General features: G+C 40.3%; 1 protein-coding gene across 5 annotated transcripts in view; it reads right to left on the bottom strand.

Annotated features, from left to right (window-relative positions):
• gab1 (GRB2-associated binding protein 1) overlaps positions 1–24,561 on the bottom strand; it is a 76,989-nt gene extending 52,428 nt beyond the window's left edge. For 3 of the 5 annotated variants that reach the window (XM_061679170.1, XM_061679172.1, XM_061679179.1), the window contains exons 1-2: positions 24,140–24,561; positions 23,851–24,005 (exon numbers count right to left, since the gene is read on the bottom strand). In XM_061679170.1, coding sequence (XP_061535154.1) covers positions 23,851–23,922 — 72 coding nt within the window. In that variant the 5' untranslated portion in view covers positions 23,923–24,005; positions 24,140–24,561. Of the gene's footprint in view, positions 1–4,833; positions 5,143–12,225; positions 12,294–23,850; positions 24,006–24,139 lie in introns of those variants that run through there. The other 2 variants (XM_061679174.1, XM_061679176.1) reach the window with 2 other exon arrangements.
• Between the last annotated feature and the right edge of the window lie 909 nt (positions 24,562–25,470).

Genomic DNA, 25,470 nt, shown 5'->3' with positions numbered 1-25,470 from the left:
AAATTAAAATGCACTCACGCTGGCTTGAGATTGTCAGGCTTACAATCAGGGCACCAATCAATAGCTTTTACTCTACACAGTGGAAAACAACATGAAGGAAGGGTCATGATCCATGCTGTGTGTCCATTATGAACTCTTAAAAAGAACATGCTATTTTCCCACAATTTAAAACAGTTACCAGATGTCTATTACAGATCTGTGACGTGCCTCCCAAAACCCAACCTGTTTTTTGGGGGGACGAACTGTACCATAAAAATGAGCAATTTCACCCCGCACCCTCTATGGTGCGACATATGACATGTATGGCTTTCGACACTGTGACGACCGGAGGTGGAGCTAGGCAGTTGAACGAGGAAAGTGGCTACTGCTTGCGGAAGAGAAGCCCAGAGTGTGAGGGGAAAAAAGCCAGTGAGACTATAAAAGCATTTTCACTCAAGGAGGCAGCACTTCATAGACTATAATAAGGGGTGCACATAAGTGATACGCAGGTGCGCTCACACACTGAAAATGTTAAAAGCGCACCGGATTCCATCGTATCAGTGCACATTTGCGAATTGCCAAGCATTTTCTCTCTCTTTTGGGAGGGGGGCCACAGCAGTACACATGGCTCGAGTAGCGTTGTAGATCACAAACAATTCATTCAAACAAACCATTTTTGACTGAATGTACTGAATGCAATCATTTCATGAATTGATTTGTTCCTTTCTCAGTTTAGCTGAGCTCAGCTGAGAGCCTGTGGTGCACAAGAAGGTTCCCCGCAAACCACCGCACACACGGACGGCGACGGCGGCTGAGTGTGCACATCGGCTGCTGATGAGGCAGCGGGCTTATTGGGGCATGGGCATCTCAATCTTGCTGAACAGCATTTATGATGATCCGTCAAAATATATGTCTTTAATTGAAACCGGACCCTGGTGCAAAAAAGATTAGGGACCACTGCTCTAGGGAACTGCACCAAATCAGCTGCTCACGTGGTCCCATACTACAACTCAGGGCCAGTGCTAGCTTGAATAATGCCCTGTGGCGAAACCCCTCGATGGCGTCACCCACCAACCCTCACCTTCGTCCTTGTCATCATCATTAGTAATGACAGTGCCGGCTGGCACAACCAAGGTCCTCTCCCTTTTGCCATAAATTAGAAATAACATGAAAAGTTTCTCACGGAATTATGAAATAACTATCTGAAATTACAGGTAAATACAGAATGCAAAATATGAAATAATATAAAATGTTTCTAAATGAATGTCTTTTGCTACAGTTATCTACTGTATTTACAGGCTGTTTACCAGCTGTGTACTGGCTCAAACTAAGACTAATAAAAGACCGAAAAAGTGTGGGAAAAAAACCTCTTAAAAGGTCATTAAACAAAAATCCCAAAAATGATTCCTTTACTCGTACAGAAATTAAGTAACGAATAGCACTGTCATGATTAAAAAAAAAACATTTAAGATAATCTATTTTTCCCAAAACTATCACAATAAACGATCATGATTGTTGTTGTTTTTTTATGGCTCTGAAATCATGAAAAATAAGGCTGGCCCTTGCTGAGTTCTCTGTAAAAAACAGAGGCAGATAAATGCTGAGTCTTTCATTAGGGCTCCGATGGCGTCCATGTAGTGTGATTTCAGTGTAAAAAGATTTATACTTTAGCTTTACAGGTTCCAGGTCTGTTCTGCGGACATCTACCGCAGCACGTAGTGGCACCACTACTGTTTTATTGCTGAACAATCCAAAATTGAAACATTTTCGGACAAAATATGGCTCAAAAGGTGAAAAAAAGAAAAAAAAATCTCTCTCTCGGCCAGTCTAAAGATCACTGTCCATGCCATCATGTGAAATTTCAGCAACTCTCACGAGACATCAAACGATTCCGGGAATTCTTAATCGATTATGTCCATTTCTACATTACACACACATACTTTTTCAGAATTCCTCATCACATGGCTAAACATTTAATACTTCATCTTGTCATACACACACGTGCTACAGAAACATGTGCTCCTCAACTGTAAGTACGCAAAGACATTACTGTAGCTCCTTTGTCTAACCACTTGGAATCACTGATGAAAATCATTCCCAGACTGTATGAGCTTAATGACTGTCGCTCCCACAGTGAGCTCTATTGAACCTGCATATTCTGAGGATGCTGTGTGTGTGTGTGTCTGGGTAGGTGTGTGTTTGCCTGGGTAGGTGTGTGTTTGCCTGCGTGCATGCACTGGTTCATGCGTATGGTTGTGTTTGTCCGTCCCGTCCCACCACAGGACGTGTTTCTCATTCCCGCTGTATCTCCCGTTTGTTGTTGCGTCTTCCCATCATAATGCCCCCCAAACCCCGGCAGATAAGCCGCAACCTTGAACATTCTACGTATGGGGCTATCTGCATGTGCGCATCTCTCAGCCTCGCCAAGTCAAATCACCAACCAAGTCACATGCACATGTCAACCCTGCGTGCCTGGAATTCAACAAAATCCTTTGGCCCTGCACGATCTGGCTTTCACAGACCACTGGAGAAAGTCTTGATCCAGAAGTAGAGTCTCGAGTCAAAAGTGTTTGCATCACTGTGGTAATGGGCTAAAAACAAATTCTACACCCAACGCGAACACAAAGCCTGGTTTAAAACAGATTTATATTGATTTTTATCAGTAATCAGACCTCAAAATCCAAACTGACCATCAATTTCAGAAAAAGTGATCATAAGATGTGTAAAACTGTCACTGTGCTTGAACAGAAGATTCAATACAAGACTTCAGCTCAGTGAGCATCTAAAACAAGTGTCAAAACTGTCCCAGCTTTTTTGGAACGTGCTTTGTTGGGCTTTTTTCTCTTGGCACAAAAGGGTAGAAGTGACAGAAGAGAGGAAACATTTTGTAGCAGCAGCATAGCCAAAAAAAAAAGGGGGCACGTGTGTCTGTCCTGATTGCTCAGTACAATATGACTGCTGTTGATGACATAACGTTTTTATAGAAGAAAAACAGAATATAGAGTACATTGTTGCCCTTGCTATATCGCAGTTCACCGACCGTGGTCCCTCTACATCACAGATTTTTTTATGAAACAAACAACGAGCACAATCACGCAGGGGCTGCTATCGGCCACAGCTCACGCCCAGACACATGCAGATTTAAAAAGTTTTAAAAGTCTATTTTAAGCATGTGGGTGTCGACGATATATATACTAAAAAACATTTTTATATGGTCTCTGTATATCACAGATTTTCACCTATTGCGGATAGGTCTGGAACGTGATCCACCCAGGCTAAACGGGGGTTCAATGTACACCACAGTCTGTTTGCCTTTTTCTTTGGCTTTTTTTAGGAAGGTTTTACCAACCAAGGAAGGGGACAAGTGAATGAAGGAAAACTGGTACAAAAGAAACCTTGGTACATGCATCCCTGTCTTGGCTGCCCAGTACAATATAGCTGTTGTTGTTGTTGACAATAACTCACTTATAGTAGCTTATATCTAGCAAAAAAATGCAACTAGCCAGCATAAGGAGCAGCATCCATCTTGGTAGACTCGCAGTACCGACTTAAATGTTGTCCCCTACCATCTGGGAAGGAAAGGACAGAGGGCGTGAGCTGAACCAACAGGTGGCGATGGCGCAAGTGCCCTCTTCAACGAGCCGCATGAACAACTGCGCAATGAGCATTCCCACATTGAACTGCTAATTCAATAATAGTCTAGGACCATTGATTTAGTAAACAAAAACGATAAACCGGTAAGCATTCATCTACTTTCTCAAATCAGACATATCAATAATTGAAAACTCATGGTCCAATCCTGATGTTTATTAGCAGAAGCTAAAGAAATCGAACACAAAAATGCTGCCTTTAAAGGAATGTATGTGAACTTATCCCAAATGAATAGCTTAGTTTTTATATTTTAAAAATGACATGGGTCTACCTCACCTGTTTGGAACACTCCTACATGTATAGCTAAAAGTGCTACGTTCACATAGCTTTACCTGTAATGTTAGCTACACGTCATTCCATATCAAAAGTCAATTTGCCTTTTGGGGTAAGTTAATCGAAATCCATTGACAACTGTTAGTTGTATCTACCTACTAACTGGTTAACACTTTTAGAGATATGTACATGTTCCAAAAGTGACCCTGATCCAGATTATGACGAAGAGTTTATTCATTTGTCATACCGAGGCTACACTGACAATTTTTAAATCTAGATTACACTATGGAAGATCAAATGTTTCTCAATTTGTTACACACTAAAAATGTATTTATTTATTTTTTAGTCTTATTAATATTCCCCAACAATTATCCTCATTCAGATTCGGTTGCAGTTAATGATCAAAGATTTTTGGGGGATTCATTCTTCGGCAAAACCAAAGCTAGGCCTTCATTTTATGATAAAAATAAAGTTATTTCTGTAATGCAAAAATTACATCCAGATTCTGGATAAGGATCCATCTCCTGCTAAAAATATATCCTCCAATCAAAGAAACTACACACAAAATGTCATATATAGAATTGGGCTGATTAGTGTCGTTTCAATTCAACACCACAGCGATCTACAATCATAAATAAAAACAAAATTTAAAAGTTTGGTGCAGAAGTATGCATTATTATCTTTGCAAAAGAAGAAGTCTTGTCTTTCAGTGTACTATGGCTCATCATGTGCATGGAACGAACACCTGCTGTTTAACCTGACCGGTTTAACTAAACTGTGAACAAAACCCTTAAAAAAAATAAATGTTTAAATTAAAACGTTTTAAATATATATATATATATATATATATATATATATATATATATATATATATATATATATATATATATATATAAAGTGTTCATTGCATAAGTAACACCGATGACCAACCTTAAGTTTAGTCCTTGGATCTGAAAAACTTGGTTGCGGTTTATTCAAACGCTCCAAAAGAACGTGAAGGGAAATCCACAGGTTTCTAAAGAGACACCAGCGATCCAAACCCGAGTGCCAGGGAAGGTTTCAAGCCAAAAAAGTCTTTTGGACACGCAAAGCAGGTCGACCAGCGTCTCAGCTTCCAATCAGGTTGCAAATGAATTCTGTCTTGGAGGTGGAGTCCTGATTGCGTCGCTGTGTTTTCCCAGCGTGATTGTGTGTGTGAGTTTGTTTGTGTGTGTTTATGCGCGTGTGAGTGTGTGTACAGTACACATGCGTGCAGGTTTAACCGTGTCCTCGGGCTTGGGGCCAGGCCAAAAATATCATGGAGCACCATAGTAACCCTAATGCAATAAAAGAGACAGTAGCCACAACAGCACCACTAGCAGACGTCAGAGATAAATATCGAACCTGGGGGGATTTCAAGAACTAAAGCAGGATTTTCTGCCTGATTCCCTGCTTCTGAACAAATTCACAGTTACAGGTGAATGATTTTGCCCTCTAATATCTTCTTGGAAAACAAGAGCGTGCCGATTGTCGTTAAAAACTTTTGATCTCCGACGTGTGGGATGAACGCCAAGAACCCCGTGATCTTCATGAGAGGCAGAATAAAATAAATAAATAAAAATAAAAAATCGAGATGCACACTATTGTTGGGATTCATTATATATACAACCTGCAACTTAGGCCATGTCCACAAAGAAACGCAGTCAATCTATTTAATTTTCGTTTTCTTAAAAGAGGATAAGAAGCCTGTGCGATGTAAACACAATAACAAAAACGGTGGGGAATGCAAAGCGAGAAAGAAAGGAGACGTGTGTTGACGACGAGGTACAACTTGTGCTTTGGAAATCAAAGCTCAGATCACCGCCAAGGTAAAGAGCATCTGACATGGTGATCCACAATTGTTGTGTTGGTTTTGGCGTTGTTAGCACACGTGAGAATTAGGACTCCAGCGTCATTGCCTCGGGAAAGATGTGCATGTGTTGTACAAGTGTAAAAACAAGGGCAGCGTTTTCAAAATTATTCACTCTGGGACAGTTAAAAAAAAAAAAAAAAAAAAAAAAAAAAAATATATATATATATATATATCTCTCTCTCTCTCTCTCTCTCTCTCTCTCTCTCTCTCTCTCGCTCTCTCTCTCTCTCTCTCTCTCTCGCTCTCTCTCATATTTGGGCTCCCAAAACGGCGGCCGACTGGTTAGAGCGTCAGCCTCACAGTTCTGAGGACCCGGGTTCAATCCCCGGCCCCGACTGTGTGGAGTTTGCATGTTCTCCCCGTGCCTGCGTGGGTTTTCTCCGGGCACTCCGGTTTCCTCCCACATCCCAAAAACATGCATAAATTGGAGACACTAAATTGCCCGTAGGTGTGCATGTGAGTGCGAATGGTTGTCTGTTTGTATGTGCCCTGCGATTGGCTGGCAACCAGTTCAGGGTGTACCCCGCCTCCTGCCCGATGACAGCTGGGATAGGCTCCAGCACGCCCGCGACCCTAGTGAGGATAAGCGGCTCAGAAAATGGATGGATGGATGGATGGCCTCCCAAAACATCTCTTCTATGTAGACAAAAAAATAAAAACTTTGCGGATACACTTAAGACTCTTTTCCGCATGCATAACGGGCTCTAAGAGAATAGATTTACCCAAACAACTGTTACAACAACATCAAAGTTCATTGTTACACCTGCAGGAAGAAGCTGAACTTCACAGTTTCAAGAGATGGGAAACTCTGAGGGAACATTAGTTGTAATGGGCCTTCTGTAACTAGTGAATGGCGTAAATATGAAGCTGGCATCTCAGGACAGGGATAATGTCTGCAGTTTGGAAGTATTTTCATTTGGAAAGCAATGAAAGAAACAGAAACTTGCAATGTCTGTAAATTGAGTGTTTTGCATGGAACTGAAACTTGTTCATTGCAGTACTACACTAGTTGGTCTCTATTCAGCACTACACTGAAATAAATGTTATTTGTGTTGTGATATTTTCGTTTTTTATATTTTAGTTGTATTTGTTTTATTAAGGACAGGATATTCAAATGTAATTTGTTTGCATCATGATTTTGGGCTGCACCACTGATATCCTATAAAATTATTTTGTTTATTTGATTTTAACCCCTGCAGACTTCCAGCAATATAAAAAGGTATCCTATTGGGATACTTTTATTTGAATTGAAAAAAAAAATTTAAATAAAAGAATGTTAATCTCAGCGTTCTCCATTTTTCTTAATGCATTGCAGGTACAGGATCAGGACTCAGTATCGACATACTCAAAACCAAGTAACTCGAACTCAGGTTAAAAAAAATCTGACTTGCAATGATACGAGAATAAAGTCATGTCACATAAACAAAGTTGTACTCTTATAATAAATAAAACGTAATGTCACGAAATGTAAAAAAAAATTCTAACATTTGAAGAAAGCTGGAATATAAAGAATAAAGCCGTAGTACATGTAATAATACAATAAATTAGTCTTGTAACATTATGACTTGTCACATTAGGTTGTGATATGACAAGAAGAAAGACTGAGAAAAGTTGCAATGTGACAAGAATAAAGTAATGTCACGTGAGGTGAATAAGGTCATAATATTACGAGACCACAGTCGGATTTACTTTTAGAAATATAAGGGAAAAAAAACACGTAAGGAGAAATCTTATGAGAACAATGTCATGTCGTCGTGAAAATAGTCAAAATATTAGAATAATAGAATGTTACAAGATTTAAGTCTCTGCGCTGAATTGAAGAATCTAACTGCGAGGTACGTTTGAAGTGTCAATGATCATCCTGCAGCTTGCTCGCTAGCTACCTTCTTAATCAATGTACAAGCCAAGTGATCCACCACTAGTACACTACACTCTCAAAGTTTGGTTATGTGGGCAGCCCAAGGCAAACCCAGTTCCGGGGCCTCCACATGAACTAATAGTATTGTGCTTTAGTTTAATTTTGCCATAGGGTAAGTGCTGTCCTGTATGTCATTTAGGCCATTGTCCTGCTTTTGAAATCTCTTACAATTATCTGACAGCTTAAGTTACTAGTTACTGTACATAACTGTTTTTATATCCTCCCCTGTCCAGTGAAAAATATTTCCCACCCAAGATTTTGAATTTTTTTTATCAAATAAAAGTGTGAATTTGAGGAAATTATCCTATTTCCTTAGCTAGATTAAAGTTTATTAATTCCTTCTTGAAGGAATCTAACATCATCTAACAAATTAATAATCTCAACACCTTACTGTATTTGATAAGAACATTCATCAACATTTAATATTTTATCAGGTGGACTGCTTTAATTCTCACATCTTGGTGATCTAAACCTTCACCCAACTTCATTCTCAACTGACACTGACAGCAGTGCTACTGCGACTGGGAAAAGCGTCACATTACATGTTTACAAGGCTTGAAGTTAAATCAATCAGTCAATATTCTACTGTGATTGAAGGTTTTTCTCTTTACAATTCAATATTAAAATAAAGAGATGTTATTCATATAAATTCATCATTAACATTTAGGCCTGACCTCAAGGAAAGAGTTGTTTATATGTTGATTGTATCCAATTTCATGTTGGTCATACTATAGAATGATTTATTTCTTGTGTTTAGTGAATAATGCTGAAGATAAACTTCCCCGAAAAAAATCTTCTTTTCCTTTCGGCTTGTTCCGGTAGGGGTCGCCACAGCGAGTCATCCTTTTCTATGTAAACCTACCTCCTGGTTCCTCCTCTCTAACATCAACTGCCCTCATGTCTTCCCTCACTACATCTATAAACCTTCTCTTTGGTCTTCCTCTAGCGCTCTTGCCTTGCAGCTCCATCCTCATCACCCTTCTACCAATATACTCACTGGCCCTCCTCTGGATGTCTCCAAACCATCGAAGTCTGGTCTCTCCAACTGTCTCCAAAACATTTAACCTTGGCTGTTAGATTTCTAATCCTATCCAACCTGGTGACTCCTAGAGAGAACCTCAACATCTTCATTTCCTCTGCTTCCTGTTGTCTCTTCAATGCCCCTATCTCTAATCTATACATCATTTCTGGCCTCACCACTGTCTTAACAAATTTTGTCCTTCATCCTAGCAGAGCCTCTTACATCACATAACACACCTGACACTTTCCTCCACGCGTTCCAACCGGCGAAATCGCAATTGCAGTATTGGATAAGAAATTTCCAAAATAGTTTTTTTGGGGTGGGGGGATTGTTTTTATTTATATATATATATATATATATATATATATATATATATATATAATGAAATTGGCTAATGTCGGATTCATATCCAATCTTTATCCGCAATTTGAAGAGGACTACTTTTTTTATTCTCTTTGCATTGCCATGACGCAAAACAGAACCGTATCACTTGGGAGCAAAAAATAAATGTTCTCAATTCTACTACATAGTGTAAAAGCACCTGACCAAATTAGCTATAACGCCACCAAACAATACGTCAAAGACGCAATTAGCCATCGTGACCTTTCCTGTGCGTCTGGCTCACAGCAATTTGGGAAATTACACAAGTTGGTAGCGATATTTCACATGGAATCTCCAGGCTGACCACCCTTCAATCTAACTCAGACGCAACTCTGGCTCGACAAACATGCACACATGTTGGCTGACACACGGCGGGTGTAGGGGGTTGCGCAAGCCTGACAGCAGTGGGCTATATTAGGGGCAGCAGACACGGCGGCGAGGGTCAGATCTCACAGTGCCACATAGCTACAGAGCCAGCTGTATTTATGCGCAAGTGTTTGTGTAACGACAGCTGAGCGCTTTTAAATGAAAGCGGTTACTGTACGGGGCAGCACGGAGTTTGAGTGGTTAGCACGTCTGCCTCACACTTTTGTTCTGGGTGCAAATCTGGGCTCCTACCTTTCTGTGTGCCGTTTTCATGTTCTCTCTGTGCTTGTATTGGTTTACTAAAAGGTATTCAGGCTTCCTCCCATATTCCAAAACATACTTCTAAAATTAATTAAAGATTCTAAATTGTCCATTGATAATGTGAATGGCTGTTTGTCTATATGTGCCCTGTGGTTGGCTGGCAGCCAGTCTAGGGTGTACCATGCTTCTCGCCCAAAGGCAGCTGGCATATTAAGCTGCAAACCTCTTGAGTATAATGGTAAAGAAAAAAAATGGTGTGATGATGGATGAACAGTTACGATACAAAAACATGGGATGGGTTTTCACCATTGAATATCAGCCTTACGGGCTCAAAATTAGAATACCCTTTTGTTGGGCAACTGTTAACTGAGCGAAAAGTTTATTCCACATACGTACACAATTTTTAAAAGCTTAACATATTCTTACAATGTGCAAACCCACACATGACCAGAAAAAAAAAAAAGATGTACAGTGAACCGCCACATAATCAAGTTTCACTATTGAGGAATTCACCTATTGCGAGTTATTTTTCCCCTCTGGAGGCTATCCAAGGCAATTTGCTGAAAAACCTTTTCACTTTTGTGCTCTTTCTGAAGCACCCCAAGATGCCACAAGATGCTGCCAAAGCCCTGTCTAAATAGGAAAGTAGTACAGTGTCAAGGAAGTATACTGAAGTGATACATCTCAACTGAGAGACAAGCTTTTTATGTCAGGGAGGAGTTTTTGCTGCATGTATGTGTATATTTTGTAGAAATCAAATCATTGGTAAGCCATTTATTTTTAAAGGTAATATAAAAGGAGTTTGAAAATGTATTAAACTGCGATGTATGTGCGACTGTGCGATCATAATTTGCAGTATATATAAGCATTAGGCAATTATAAACACACTTTGGTGTCAGTTTTTCACAATCATCGAACCATGCCCTTAAATTACATTGCTATTCTTCTCATTCAAAATGAGTTATAAACTTGAAGCATTTATTGTACCTTTGCATCTCCTGTGTTTGAGTCTGTCTGTTTTGTATACATCCATCCATCCATTTTCTGAGCCGCTTCTCCTCACTAGGGTCGCGGGCGTGCTGGAGCCTATCCCAGCTATCATCAGGCAGGATGATAACCTGAACTGGTTGCCAGCCAATCGCAGGGCACAAACAAACAAACAACCATTCGCACTCACATTCACACCTACGGGCAATTTAGAGTTTTCAATCAACCTACCATGCATGTTTCTGGGATGTGGGAGCAAACCGGAGTGCCTGGAGAAAACCCACGCAGGCACGGATAGAACATGCAAACTCCACACAGGCGGGGCCGGGATTGAACCCCGGTCCTCAGAACTGTGAGGCTAACGCTCTAACCAGTCGTCCACCGTGCCGCCGTTTTGTATACATGGCAAAGTAAAAACACCTGCACGGAGACGCAGGGTCCTCTCATATTTCTTTGTGGAGCAAGCCGACCATGCAAGCATTGTGAGGCAGTCTCCTTCTCTGCTAGAAATTGGCACCTCCTACAAAGATTACACAAAGGAGTTTTCGAGCCACACGGAAAAGACTAAAATATTAGGAGAATAACATCATACAATTATAGTCATGAGTTTCGAAGAAAAAAAGACAATGACAAAGTTGTAATATGAACAGTATCCAATTAACAAGTGGCTGTTTAACCCTTGGCGGAGGTCTGCGTTCTCCCCAGCAGCATTCTTGTTTTATTGTTAAAGATCATTTTTTCTTTTTTTAACCTAGCCAGAGGGTTTAGGATCAGTAGACTCATTGATTCATTAAATTCGTCAACATCAGTTATGTGCTCGTTTAGAACTGTTTAGCCTTGGCGGAGGTCTGCTTTGTGCCATTCAAGGTTTCTTTTGTTACACGTTTTTATTTATTTATTTTAAAGGTGGTTAGACCAGAGTTTTGGATTGGTCGAGTAATCAATTAATTCTGTATCCATCAGTGATGTGCCTCATGAAAGACGACTTACTCAAAGCCTTGGCGGGGTCTGGATTCTACCGAACGCCATGCTAGCTTAATTTTGTGATAGATCGTTTCTTATAGATGATCTGGTTAGCGTTTTCGTCCATAACCTAGTGGCAGGCAAATCGATTTATCGGTTATAGGCTTCATTCACGACATTGGCATCAAAAGGGAAGTTCAGAACATTCAGCTAGAGATTCTCCCAACAAATAACAATGAACTGATTATTGCTCATTAATCTTTCTCATTATCCATTCAGGAAATGTAGTCAACTATTCCTCCTTTGTGTATACTTATTCTGCCTGACTGTTCTGCTTATCTTATGTTTGAGATGCGCTTTGGTATTTTCTGTCATATGAAACAAAACAATTCAAATGCCTAACATTCCTCGATCAAGGGTGATTTCTTTTCGCATGCCCATCCCAATTGGACAGGCAACAGAGCAGCATAAAGAGTGTAAGACCCCCTCCTCCTCTCCCCTTGACCCGCCATCTGGTAGCCATCAGCGTCTCACACAGGAAGGGGCGGCCAAGCTTCGCCGGGGCGCCAGGGAGCGGCTCCTCTATCCCTCTATCCCTCGCGCTGCAGAAACAACAATCACATGTTTGCATTGCATTGCAGGCCAAGTCGATCCTTACACTGACTGTAAAAGACAGAATTATTGCGCCCTTTGTCCGTGCCGCTGTTCTATGTAAGGTTACTAGTACCTTAGTCATAAAAGAGGCGTGTGAGGACATGCTGTGATATCCCAGACAGGGGTGTGTTAGTTGAACACCTCACACTCACTCTTCGTGCCCTGTTACAGCAATTTTGGCTATCCAAGAAGAATGTTATGTCACGTCAAACTGCCAAATTTCTACCTTTTCAAGTAGTATCATGGAATACCGTTGTATTCCGTGATGCCAGGACAGGGGTGTGAAGTTCAATACCCGGAACTGACTTCTCCCGCCTTTTTACGGCAATTGATGCTGCCCTACAAGTATTTAATGCATCACACCAGACACGGGCGCTGAAGTCAACCCTGCGATTTTCCACCTTTTGAGGTAGTATCAGAGCCATAACATAGTCAGTCACATAACGGTATTATTCTGTGATGCCAGGAAAGGGGTGTTAAGTGGAACACCTGACAATTTCTTCTCCTGCCACGTGACGGCAATTGTTGCAGTCCAAAAAGGAATTTGCTGGCACTGGCAACCAGGAAATTTTCAGTTTTCTTAAGTAGTATCAGAGCTGTAACTGAGGCATGCATATAAGGGTATTCTGTGATGCCGAGTGTCCACTCCTGTCCTACAGTATTATGGTAATTGTCAATTTCTGTCATACCAGATGCTGGTACTGTAGTTGACAATTTTCTGCCTTCCAAGGTAGTATCAGAGCCATATAAGGGTATTCTGTGATGCTGTGACAGGGCTGTAAAGTTCAACACCTGACACTTGTCCCACCATGTCACACTAAGTTGCCTCTGTCCGACAATTGTCAACAAGCCTTTAAATGTCAAACCCGACGCTGGTGCTGATGTCATCTACGTATCTCATTGCAGGATGTTGTGTGTCTGTGTGAAAGTGTTACAGCAATATACCACTTTTGCTGGGTTTTGTATAAAAAGGCATAGCCTGTTTCGGCTCTGATGCAGCAATTTTGCAGGATCTGTGTTTAAAAGAAGCTACAGTCTTCACCGAGCAGGATCGGAGCACAGAACAGGCTCGCATTCCTGCCGCCACCGCCTGCCAAGAGGCGCTGGGAACTGGGTATGAAGAAGAAAAGAAAAAAAAAAAAAAAAAAGCAGAAGAGGACATAGAGCTGCTCTCTACGGAGGCCAGCTTATAGTGTTGCTTTAGAGGCCGTGTCATATTTTTCTCATCCCTTTCTCTCCATCCTCCCCGACAGAGACGACAAGGTTATTCATAGTCATTGTGGCGCAGCACTTGTATTGAGCTGAAGGAGTTTCCCCTGCTTTTACAAGCACTCGGGGAATGCACATGATCATATATTTGGCCCGACTTCTCTGAGTCTATTTTTTCCCACACTGGCGAATCTGACAGGATATCTTTTTTGTTTTTGTTTTTTTAAGAAAAAGAAACCAGCGCAGCCTTTTTTCCTGGTGTGTGTTCTGGCTTGGTCGCCAAGCTCCAACACAAAAAAATACTGCTTAAGCTTAGCAGTTTTTGCCACGGAAAGCTCTGTAACTGTCAGCTTTACAGATACTACTTGTGTTTTACAATCTCGATAATGGCATCGACCGGTGTCACATGGTCGGATCCCTCCTAAAACGTGCTATTTTTCACCTTTTTCCTGTATCACTGTTCTTTATAAACAGGACTAGCAAGGAATGACGATGGGTAAAAGTGGACCTGATAAATTCCCGGCTTCAAAGGTAGTATTCGAGGAGTAACTAGTTCCTTATTGCCAGTTCCGGGGTGTGAAGTTGAACACATGACACTCAGTTGTACCGCACTGTTATGGCAATTGACACTGAAAGTATTTTATATGTTACACTAGATGACCTCTGCCTTCAGAGATTGTAGCAGAACTTTCGCTGAGCCGCCGAAGGCTATTATTTCTATGATGCCATAACAGGGGTGTGAAACTTAACACCTGAAACAGACTTCTCCCGCCCTGTTACGGCAACGATCACCGTCCGAAAAGTATTGTATAAGTCAATCCAGATAATCTATGAAGTCTACCTGGCAATTTTCTGCCTTCGGGGGTCGGATCACAACCACAAGAGAGGCATGTAAGGGCACTCTGTGGTGCCGGGAACATGGGTGTGAAGTTGACAACTCACTTCTCCCGCCATGTTACGGCAGCCTTCCGACATTTCAAATATCACATCAGGCAGTGTAACCGATGACGCCCAAGTAATTTTCTGCCTTCTGACACAGTATTAGAGCCGTAAGAGAGGTGCGTTAGGCTATTACTCCTCTTTATCCCACCTTCGTTGGGTTCCGAGTAGACAGTGCAGACATGCCTGATCCTCTGTTACAGGTCGTGTTCGGCTTGTCATACTGCTGACATGTACCCACGTAACTGATACACGGGTGTACATCACCATGGGTGTTACTCACAAAAGTGGGTGGCTAAGGATAATAATTGTAGCAGCACCGCTTTGAATATTTCATGGCTATTTGTTTGTAATGGACATTCAATTATTAATGGCCGGCACAATCCATTTCACAGACGTCAAATGGAGGCGTTGCGGTGGCGACGCGGCCTGTCCACCAGCTCATAGTCTTCGCAAGGCTAAGAGAGAGGCTAATGCCATGTAGCTGCATCCTGTTTGGCCAGCTTGTTTATCTCCTGGAGCATTTGGAGAGGGGGAATCTGAGAAGGGGGGTACAACAGAAAGTGGTTGCTTGTTCTCTGTTCTACTTGCTAAACAGATTTAATGAATTCGCCGTTTAATCTAGAGCCTTTTGTTTGCTTTGCGCCGCACTTGCTACGTCGCCATTTTGCATTAGACAACAGTTTCAGAACACGACAAACTAACATATGTTAGGCATAAGTCTCCGTGGAGGGTTCGATAATTCCCTCCTTTCAACCATACACCGCAGCATAAATAGGCCAACACGACAAACAGTGAACTCTCTATCGGACTTAAGTGGAAACATGCCAACATACTATAATGACCTGTTCACCTTTGGCCAGACAAGGCAAATCAGGTAAAATTATTACTATGGAAAATATGCTTTACACGATCAGGCTTTTTGGAACCGATCACTGATCAGCGACTTTAAAAAAACGATAACCGATCACAACATGGAGCAATGTGTCTATTTAAATGACCTGTTCATTTACTGTATATACTTGTGTACTTAATTGCTCAAAAAATTATATTTACAATAAATAATGTATCTTTGTTCATCTAATTATGCCAGTGAGGCATAGTGACAGACAGAACAAATGAATGGTCTTCTATTAGATGGTAGGAAGTACATACAGTAATTAATGTATCCACTTTTTGTGACATTTTTGTTTGTTGGTGTGCCGTGAGATTTTTCAATTGTAAAATAAGTTAATTGGCTCCATAACGGTTGGAAATCACTGCTCTAGTAAAGATCATGTACTCTAATCAGTCCGGTCAAACCAACATTACAACATGACAGAAATAATGGGTGCTAACTTACTGTAATTACATTATTTTATTGTAATTAAATTACTTCACCCACACCGAAACTTACAGAATGATTCGACAGAATGATGTTTACGTACAAACGTTAGTGCTAGCACTAGCTTGCTAGGCTACATAACGTTTTTGTTGTCTGCTTGCGAGCAGTATCGTATTATAAGTACGTGAACATACCTCAAGCAAGCCTTAAACTAACGTCATCTCCTGAGCACCGGTGACCACCAACACGTTTTTCCCCATTTTGTACTTATAATACAGTCGCCCCGATCCACTCTTGTTGTCGTCGCCATGGTAACAAGCGTATCCGGTTGCATTTGATTTGACAAGATTAAGCCCTCTGATCGCAAAAAACGGGATGCGGTGGTACCGGAATACAAGGTTTTATTGCAGTAGTCTGACATAGTGCAAGCGTGAAAGAGCAAATTTGTATTGTTGTCTGATCCGTACGTGTTGTCTGGCTCAAACGTATTGTCTGTTCCACACCGCCGACATGTTTTTTTTTGTTTTTTTAATAACTTTATTGGCCGTCAGATATTTACAGTACTACATCAAAAGACACGCAACAAGGCTAAAAATAAACTAGCTTTTGGATTCAAATATACTGCGCACGATGGCAACGCAGAGTAAATGTCTTTTGCGGAGTCGATCAATGATGCCATCGATCGGATCGGCGTATTATGACAAAGTTGATCAGCATAAAATGCTAATCATTGGCCGATACCGATCAGGCCGATAAAATCGGTGTAAAGTCTAATAGAAAAGGGATGAATGAATGCATCTTATGCGGCACTTTCTAATACTGTATATTTAACATATGTTTTTCAACCGAAAATGCAATTTATGTTGATTTTTTTTTTAACATTACAAAATTATGTCATCCCGCATGTACTGTTAAAAGTGATAAACAACTAATGACACAAGCATCTGAATTTCCTGCCAGAACTGTCCATCAAAACACATACTTTCTCTCTAGACCACACCCTCGCTATCCACTTTCTTGAACATAAAAGCCAAATCGCACGGGTTTTGTTACAAAAACAAAAAAACACAAACTCGCATAAGGAACGTTTTAAGCAGATGAGCAACCACTAAAAGTTATAAAAAAAATGTAAGGATTTAATGTAAAATTTCAGTGTGAATGATCTTAAAAAATAAATAAATAAATAAATTTAAAAAAATAAAAAAGTCATTTTAACCTTTGCTATCTTTGTCATCGCAAGCCGTTTGGAGACAGACGTTAAAATTAAAAAACAATCATACATGGCATTGATTGCGAAAAGATTACATTTTGTGTTTCTTGTGCTAAATGTGTACGATAAGAGTCATTTGTGGTGTGTTATTATGACATGCAGTAAAACAGAACCGTGACGTGGCTTTCATCAGACCACGGTGGTTAAAAAAAAAAAAAAAAAACGAGACTGCATTATGCAGGTAAAATTGTATTGCAGAGAAATGAAACCTCAGTAGAGTCATGTAATCCTACAAAACTGTAGCCCCTTTTACACTGTCTGTTAAAGGCAGTATTTGTCTAAATTGTGTCCATATCTCTATTCATCCATCCATTCTCTTAAATGTCCCAGCAATTTTCCGCTTTCAGGGTAGTGTGAGAGCTATGAAAGAATATTTCTTTTTACATTCCATGCATTCCTGGTAAATTGGCACATAAGGTGTGCAACAGAGGAGCCAGGATTTATTCGCCTGTCCCTTTCAGACAGAACTGGCCTGAGCTTTCTTATACACTGGCACTGCAGCTTGCCTCACTGTTATGGGTACTGTAATGTCTCGTGTATAAACCCCCAAAGTTGACCTCAAGATTCTGGAAAACCCTTCTACCCATGTATAATAAATTTTTAGAACGCATGATTTTGCTTCTACCCATATGATCAAAACGTGAAGTATTGTATTTTGTTAGGGGTTTTTTTTCCAAATAATTATTCTGAAGGTAAACACCTTATTTGAACACACTGTACTTTCTTTTTATTTACTTGCTTTTACTTTGAAATTCACAGCCCAACTTTTATTTTGTAAATGAGTTGTGCTCATACCCATGCAGGACTTGTAAGATGTGTACACTTCTTTTGAGAAAACATGAAGGACCAGGCGAAACACATTAAATTTTATTTTAATGGGATTCAAATTAAGGCAGCACGGTGGGAGACTGGTTAGAGCGTCTGCCTCACATTTCTGAGGACCGGGGTTCAATCCCCGGCCCCACCTGTGTGGAGTTTGCATGTTCTCCCCGTGCCTGCGTGGGTTTTCTCCAGGCACTCCAGTTTCCTCCCACATCCCAAAAACATGCGTGGTAGGTTGATTGAAGACTCTAAATTGCCCGTAGGTGTGCATGTGAGTGGGAATGGTTGTTTGTTCAAATGTGCCCTTTGATTGGCTGGCAACCAGTTCACGCTGTATCCCGCCTCCTGCCCATTGATAGCTGGGATAGGCTCCAGCACTCCCGCGACCCTAGTGAGGATAAGCGGCATCAGAAAATTGATGGCTGGATGGATGGATGGGATTCAAATTAAACTGTCAAGCATTTAAGAAAAGCATTATCATTAAACAAAACATAACCATGAAGAAATTAATGATGGTTGTTGTTCAGTGATCAGTTGTATTTAGGAAAAATAAAACAATAATAATAATAAAAAATAAAAGTATTTCACAAATTCTCCCTGGGTATGTAAACATATGAGCACAATTGTAGATATATGCAGTCATATGTACACCTGTCATGAATATGGAACGAAAGTATAGTCTACACCTTTTTCATAATCTCTAGGTGGCATACTAGAATGAAAGTGTACAACTTTTTCATAAATTCTCGGGGGCGGTGGCATGAAAGTGTACAGCTTTATCATAACCTCTCGATGGCGGCATACATTGAAAGTATTTTTCATTTTCTCCTATACCTATGTATAATGCGGACTATTGACTTTTGACAATTTTTGGGGGTAAAAAATATATATACACGAAAAATTACGGTATATGCGTGATGACATCAAAAGAAGGCAGTTCTTTTGGAATAAATGTCTCTGAAAAGCAAAACAAAATGTGTGGAGTTAATTTTCTGATGCATGCTGAATTGAGGTGTTGCATGATATCACGTAATAAAACCTGGGCTTCTTTTGGAATAAATGCCGGAAAAAAGCCAAAGAAAAAGATAACCATGCAGATTTTTTTACGCTTGTTCAACCCAAGTATGGCATTACGGCTTTCAATTGGTAATAAATGTTGCAAAAGAGCCAAAGAAAAAGCAAAACAGAGTTAATCATTTGATGCTCACTGTACAGAGCTCTCATTTTCTCATTTTATAAATAATCTACAGTAGATTTGCCTGTCCATTTCAGGCAACTAGCCAAAAATGGCCATTGCACATTCATACTGCTGCTCGCCCCATTATAATCAGTAGATGCGTAGCTACGTCAGAAGAAGGCTGTACTTCTTTTGGAATAAATTTATCCAAAAAGTCAAAAGGGGGAAAATAATTAAATTAATTAATTAATTAATTAAAACTTTACTCCTTTGATGATGCTCACTTAACTGAGGCCTTGCTATGTGTCATTTCTAATGACTGTCCTTTTGGAAATAAATGTCACAAAAAAAGCTAAGGAAAAAGCAAATGGGCAGAGCTAATCCTTTGATGCTCGCATAACTTTTCATATTAAGACGGTCCTTTTTGGGTGAATAAGTGTTGCAAAAAAAGACCAAGAAAAAGGAAAATGTGCTATAAAGCGGTCTTGCTGCCTTCAAAATTTTACTAAAGACATTCTTTTTTTCATTTATAAGGTTTATTTTCTAAACCCTTGTATGTAGTACCCAGCTGCTATCAGACACACTTTGACTTTGCTCACTGACTGACTGAGCTCAAAGGTGAAACTATTAAGAATCATACGTGGTGTAATACTAGGCAATGCGGGAAACACTTTAAAATAGAGATTTTGCTCTAAAAAGGGTCTGTGTGTCTCACATGTAGAGGGGGTCAATTCTCCTAATCTGAATTATATTTAGATTAATCTGACCCCTGCATGCATTAATACAGCAAATCATGTTAACTCAATTTGGACAGAGACATGAATGTGTGAATATCAATGTCAATATCATCTCCAAAACCACTACTTTACAGAAAATCAAAAAAACGCCATATTGGTTGAGTTACCAAACAACACAATGTTATAGTTGGTATTATTTAGTTTTTTGCTTTCATATACTGTTGCGCACCAATATCAAAACAACACCTCCCAGAAATTATATTTCTTTGCTTATTTAATTCATAAAATAATAATAATAATAATAATGAATACAAAGTCATTGATTAAAATGTTTCGGACAAAGCCTGCGCTCACGCCATGCCCCCAACAAAAGACTAATACTTTAACTGTGGTTACTGTCATCTTCCTGAATTCTATTTCTTAAAGTCTAAGAACCATGAGTGATGCGATAAAAAAAAACATGAAGACCTGACTACACAGTGCAAATTTAAGCATTTTTGAAACTGGTTTGGACTTTTTAAAACTGCCGTATACCTTGAAAACTGTAACTGACCATTGTGCCTCGTGGGCACTTGCGTATTAGTATTGCTCTGTGAAAAAATAGAAAATTGACCATATTTGAACATGTAAGGTTTCCGCACAACAGCGACGATATGTAACATTTACATTGTTACCAAATGCCCAATCTCGATCAGATCCAGATTAATCTTGGCTTCTGGCCCCTGCATGAACACAGCAAATCTTGTTCAAATCAGATTGTATTGGACAGCTACATAAGTGTCTGAAAACATTTGCATTGCTCTAAAATGTGATCTAAATCAAATCTGGGTTAATTTTTGTTTCTAACCATAACCATTTATATTGTACTCCTGTAAAATGTGTAATCTGGACCAAACTTGGTTTGTCAGCAGCAAATCCTGTTCAAATTAGACTGAATTGCACAGAAACTCATTAAATGCCAAAGCCCAACCCCAAAGAGATTAATCGGCGTTCCAAACTGAAAAGAAAAATGCATAAATGCAATAACACTGTGTACTTGCAGTGAGACCTCCCTTTGCTACACCTCCCGTCCCCACTACTTCTTGACATACTTCCAATCAGTTGGACTTCACAGAAGCCTTTTCATGCAACCTTTGGCAAGCTGTGGTCACAAATGGCGAGCGAGGTACCACCTGAGTGATGGCTGAAGAAGCAACATGAAAAAAAAAAAAAAAAAAGAGAGATAATTCTCTGTTACAGTCAGGAAATATTCTCTTGCAGCCGTGTAGTCGTTCAACAATCGAAAATATATCCTCTGACCCACCGGGAGTGGTCCAACTCGACAGAAGTGCGTTATTTGATTTGACTTTAGCCAAGGTAATGTTTTAATGATCGATAGCACAGAAAGAGGCATATACTATTATCAATATCATGCACGTAACAATTACAACATCCATTTTCAACCAGTTGTTTTGATCACAAATGAACCCGTCCACGAGCTCCATCAAGGGGGGGGGTGGCTGTGGCTGCACAGCTTCTAAACGGTAATCCATACTCTTATTGACCTGAGATAATCACCAATTCCTCAAAAGGCGAAGCTACCACACACACTAGCAATGAATATCACCAGCAAAAGGTAGTCCCTGTTTCAAGGCCTGAGGACAACACTGCATTTGTCTACATTATTCACCTATAGCTTTAGTTTATTTTGCTCAGTATATAGCTAACGCAACGTAGCGCTAGCATAGCAACAAAACAGACACACGTGTCACTGTCCTGGCTTTTCAGTACAATATGACTATAATGATGTAGCAGTAGCATACACAAAAATGCGGTACCTGCATCTGTCTGGGCTGCTTAGTACAATATAGCTAAAGCAAAAGAGTGGCAGCCTGGCAACCAGTATTTGAACCAGCTAGTCTACTTTACTAATCCGCATCAATGTAATGCTTAAAGTCGACTAATCGCTAATCATGTTTCTGACATCTTCTAATCGGCCAATTAACAGAACTCCTCCCCAAGGAACGAGGGGAGGGCCCCGCAAAGGGAAACCCCATCTTTTTTGCTAGAATGTTATGTCCAATGTTACAAGTGGTCACCATCTTTGTAGAATTTTCAATAAAAAACACATGGAATGAGCACTTCAAATGCCTCGAAAATCCTCCATAAAAAAAACAAGTTCATGAAAAAAAACAAGTCATTACTAATATACATTACCTATTCTACAGCAAACACTGCTTCTATTTGCACAATTTAAGTGGCGTTTTTGGGCAAGTGACGCCATTTGAAACATCACAGTAATTTTGATGCGTCGACTTCGAGAAACCCTCAGAATGTCTGCACGTAGTGTTTATTGGTGGAAATTTTAACTGAAACTTGTCCGCCAATAGGAGAAGGGGTTCCCGAGAAGTAAACAAAACAAAAAGGGTCGAGGAGATATGTTGAGAAATAATCAAGTTATACTGTTTTACTCTAATTTGAAGGCTTTTTTTTTTTTTTTTAACCAGATTTTCTAGAGACAGTATCACACAAAAACATTCCCCTAGAAGGCAATTTTTCCTGACAAAAAATAAATAAATAAATATTTCTCATCATCCAATTTTTTAAATTCTTGATACATTTTAATCAGGGCCACTCCAACCAGGCTTAGCATCTTGACAGACTGTCATTTTTGGGAAATCTTGTCACCTTGCTTGCTCGATAATGCAAACACAACAAATGTGTACTAACGGGAACTTTATTCATTAAAGAAGTTGTAGAATACAACGCATACCAACATTGCGACAACATCAGCATACTGTATATAGTCGTATGAATGTACAAGCGTGTTGAATTGTTTTAACCAAAAATGAGACCGGTAGCACGGTCGCTTGCAAAATATGTAAGTCTGACCTCAAATACAATGAAAGCATAAGTGAAACAGAAACAGAGAAATGCTTATTTTTAACCCCATGTCCTATCTCACAGATACGTTGCTGCTACTTGAAAAGAAACATGCAGTCCACTAATAACAACATTCAGCGTAATGGTGAGTTGTATTTTTAACCATTTGTTTTTGTACCAGTCCGTCAAAATATGTCTACGACCTCAGGTGAACTCGTTCCGTGACGCAAATAAGATTGGAGACTGTTATACTATGCTGAAAACATATTAATGACGTCATCGAGTAATGGACTTCCATCAGATTACAGTTGACTACAAAAAAAGCTTTAGTTGTTCAACCCCTATTAGCAACAAAAGCAGTAGCTGTGTCTGTCCTGGCTGCTTCGTACAATACGGATAAGCCAAAGTGGCAGGAGCACAGCTACATAGGTAGGACAGGCATCTCTTTCCTAACAGTACACTTTTTTATGTGATGTAGTGGTAGCAACAAAAAGAGTACTCGCATTGCTATCCTGGATGCTCAGTTCAATATGGTTAAAGCAACCAAGCGGTAGGACAGCAACAAAAGTGGTAGCGGTGTCTCAGTCCTTGCTACTTAGTCCAATAAGACTAAAGCAACCCAGCATAACAACAACATCTGACATCAGTAGTACAAGAGCAGAACGCACAGTGCAAAGTGGGTTGTGTTTGCAATCAGTCTGTTGCTCAGCAATCATTGCATTTCACTGTACAGTGGTTAGCTTCTTTTTACTCTTGTATGCCAGTCAAGAAGCCCAAGCAAGCCACTTCCTTAAGCACTGTGACTAAGATACACATATTCTAGTTTAATTTCATTAATTATACTTATTCTTACTTTTAAACAACAGTTCAATTTTCTGGGTGCCCAAAAGGGAGCAGCCATGTGCCTAGCAGGTAAACAACAACGTGCTCCCATCAAGTACCCGCACTTCAAACAAATTTACAATGCAAACGAAACTCGGACAAATCAAAGTCGACTTCCGACCCTCGAGGAAATCAACGCCATGACACGTCGTTTAAACACACTGCACAAACCGTGACACTTTGGGCCCTTTTTAACGCGCCGTGCCGAGTCACAACAGGAAAAAATAATGTGATTATATATATATACACATGTATTTTGAAGAAGAAAAAAAAGTGCACTTACGTAACGTCGCAACTTTTTTTCCGGCGGAGACTTTCGCAGCCACCCTGAACACACAACGTCTCCCCCGCTCATAGCTGCTGCTCGCTGGCTTTCTCCCAGTCTGGGAGTTCGGCAATAGAATGGAAATCTCCGGTTTGGGAGTGTCCTCTTTGTGCCTACAAAAATGTTTTTTTTTTTAAATAAATAAATAAAAACATACGAGGACTTAATAGTGTGTAAAAAGCTTCAATGTAAAAGGCACATTTCGAGTGAAAAACGTTTTGTTTTAGTGTTATGTGTCATAGTTTACCAGTGAGTCCTTCGAAAGTCGCCTGGTGGGAGTCGAAATGTCGAACTAGCCTCCTCAGTGTCGCTTTATTCTACAAACGCACCCAAACAAAAAAGAAGCTATCACGCACTAAGTTTTGTTATGGTCGTGCCTTTAGTAGTTGAAGCCCGAAAAAGTGTTGCGATTCCCGGTTGGCGGGACGCGACGCGAAGGTCCCACTGCGCCGCGCCGGTTCATAGTTTTCGGCGTGTGGTGGTGTAGTGGACGAGGAGGGGAGCCGCCGCGACCGCGAGGTCCAACAACAACAAGCCACGAATGTAGTACCTCCGCGGGCCGAGCTTTTCCTACCAGTTTACTCCCGCTGTGGTTCCTTAATTATGAGTGACAAGCTGACTGCGTCTTTTCGCTGAACTCGCCCTCCTCTGGAACATGGCGGTGTCAAGCTCCCGCCGACACCCGAGACCGGAGGTGGCGCGGCAGAGTCATTTGCTAGTTGTTGTTGTTTTAAGCTAATTGCCGTGTTTATTTTAAGTTCTTTTTTCAAATATCCTGTCGGTTGTTTAAATGGAGAGTATTCGACGTTTAAGACCATACGCGACGTACATGTTTGTTGTTAACAAACGACGAAATTCCTCCACGTAGCTTCACCTTTTCATCGGCAGACGGAAATCTTATTGTGAACTTCATAACCGGAATTTGCAGTCTCTTACACCAGCGAGCTTTGCTATCCATTTGAGTTAGTACTATAGTAGAGTACAGTACTAGTGTACGTTATAGCGCCATCCTGGGACATATATAATCCACCAATGCCTAAATTACTGTAATACAGATTGATGAAAGGATGTAAACCTGCTATGACGCCTTCCATCTTTTCTTCACTAAGACCTGCTTTTTATTCGGGCATCCTTCCTTCATTTGCTTAAACCTGCCTTTCTCTCTTCCTTTGTGACCTTTTTTCTGCCTTCATTACCCGGGCATTTTTCCTTCACGACTTCTTTAATTCTTTTCCTCAGATCTGCTTTTTATTAATGCACCCTACATCCTTCCTTTGCTTAAACCTTTTTTTTTTGCCTCTGTACCTTAATTCACTCCTTCTGTTACACCTGGTTTTTTTTAATTAATGGATCCTTCCTTACTTCCCTTAAACCTACTTCCTGCCTTCCTTCTTTTGTGACAACTTTTCTGCCTTCGTAACACCACGTTTTTCCTGGCATCATTTCTTTATTCCTGACCTCCTTCATTCCATTCTTCCCTTAGACCCTGCTATTCATGCATCCTTATATTTCCTTCACTTAAACCCACTTTGCTGCCTTCTTACCTTTGTTCCCTCCTTTTGTTGCATCCTTTATTCT

The sequence above is a fragment of the Phycodurus eques genome, chromosome 6 (assembly GCF_024500275.1).
Source record: "Phycodurus eques isolate BA_2022a chromosome 6, UOR_Pequ_1.1, whole genome shotgun sequence".
Lineage (NCBI taxonomy): Eukaryota > Metazoa > Chordata > Actinopteri > Syngnathiformes > Syngnathidae > Phycodurus > Phycodurus eques.
Note: the sequence above shows the minus strand (reverse complement) of the source record. Positions and strands in the feature narration are given on the sequence as shown.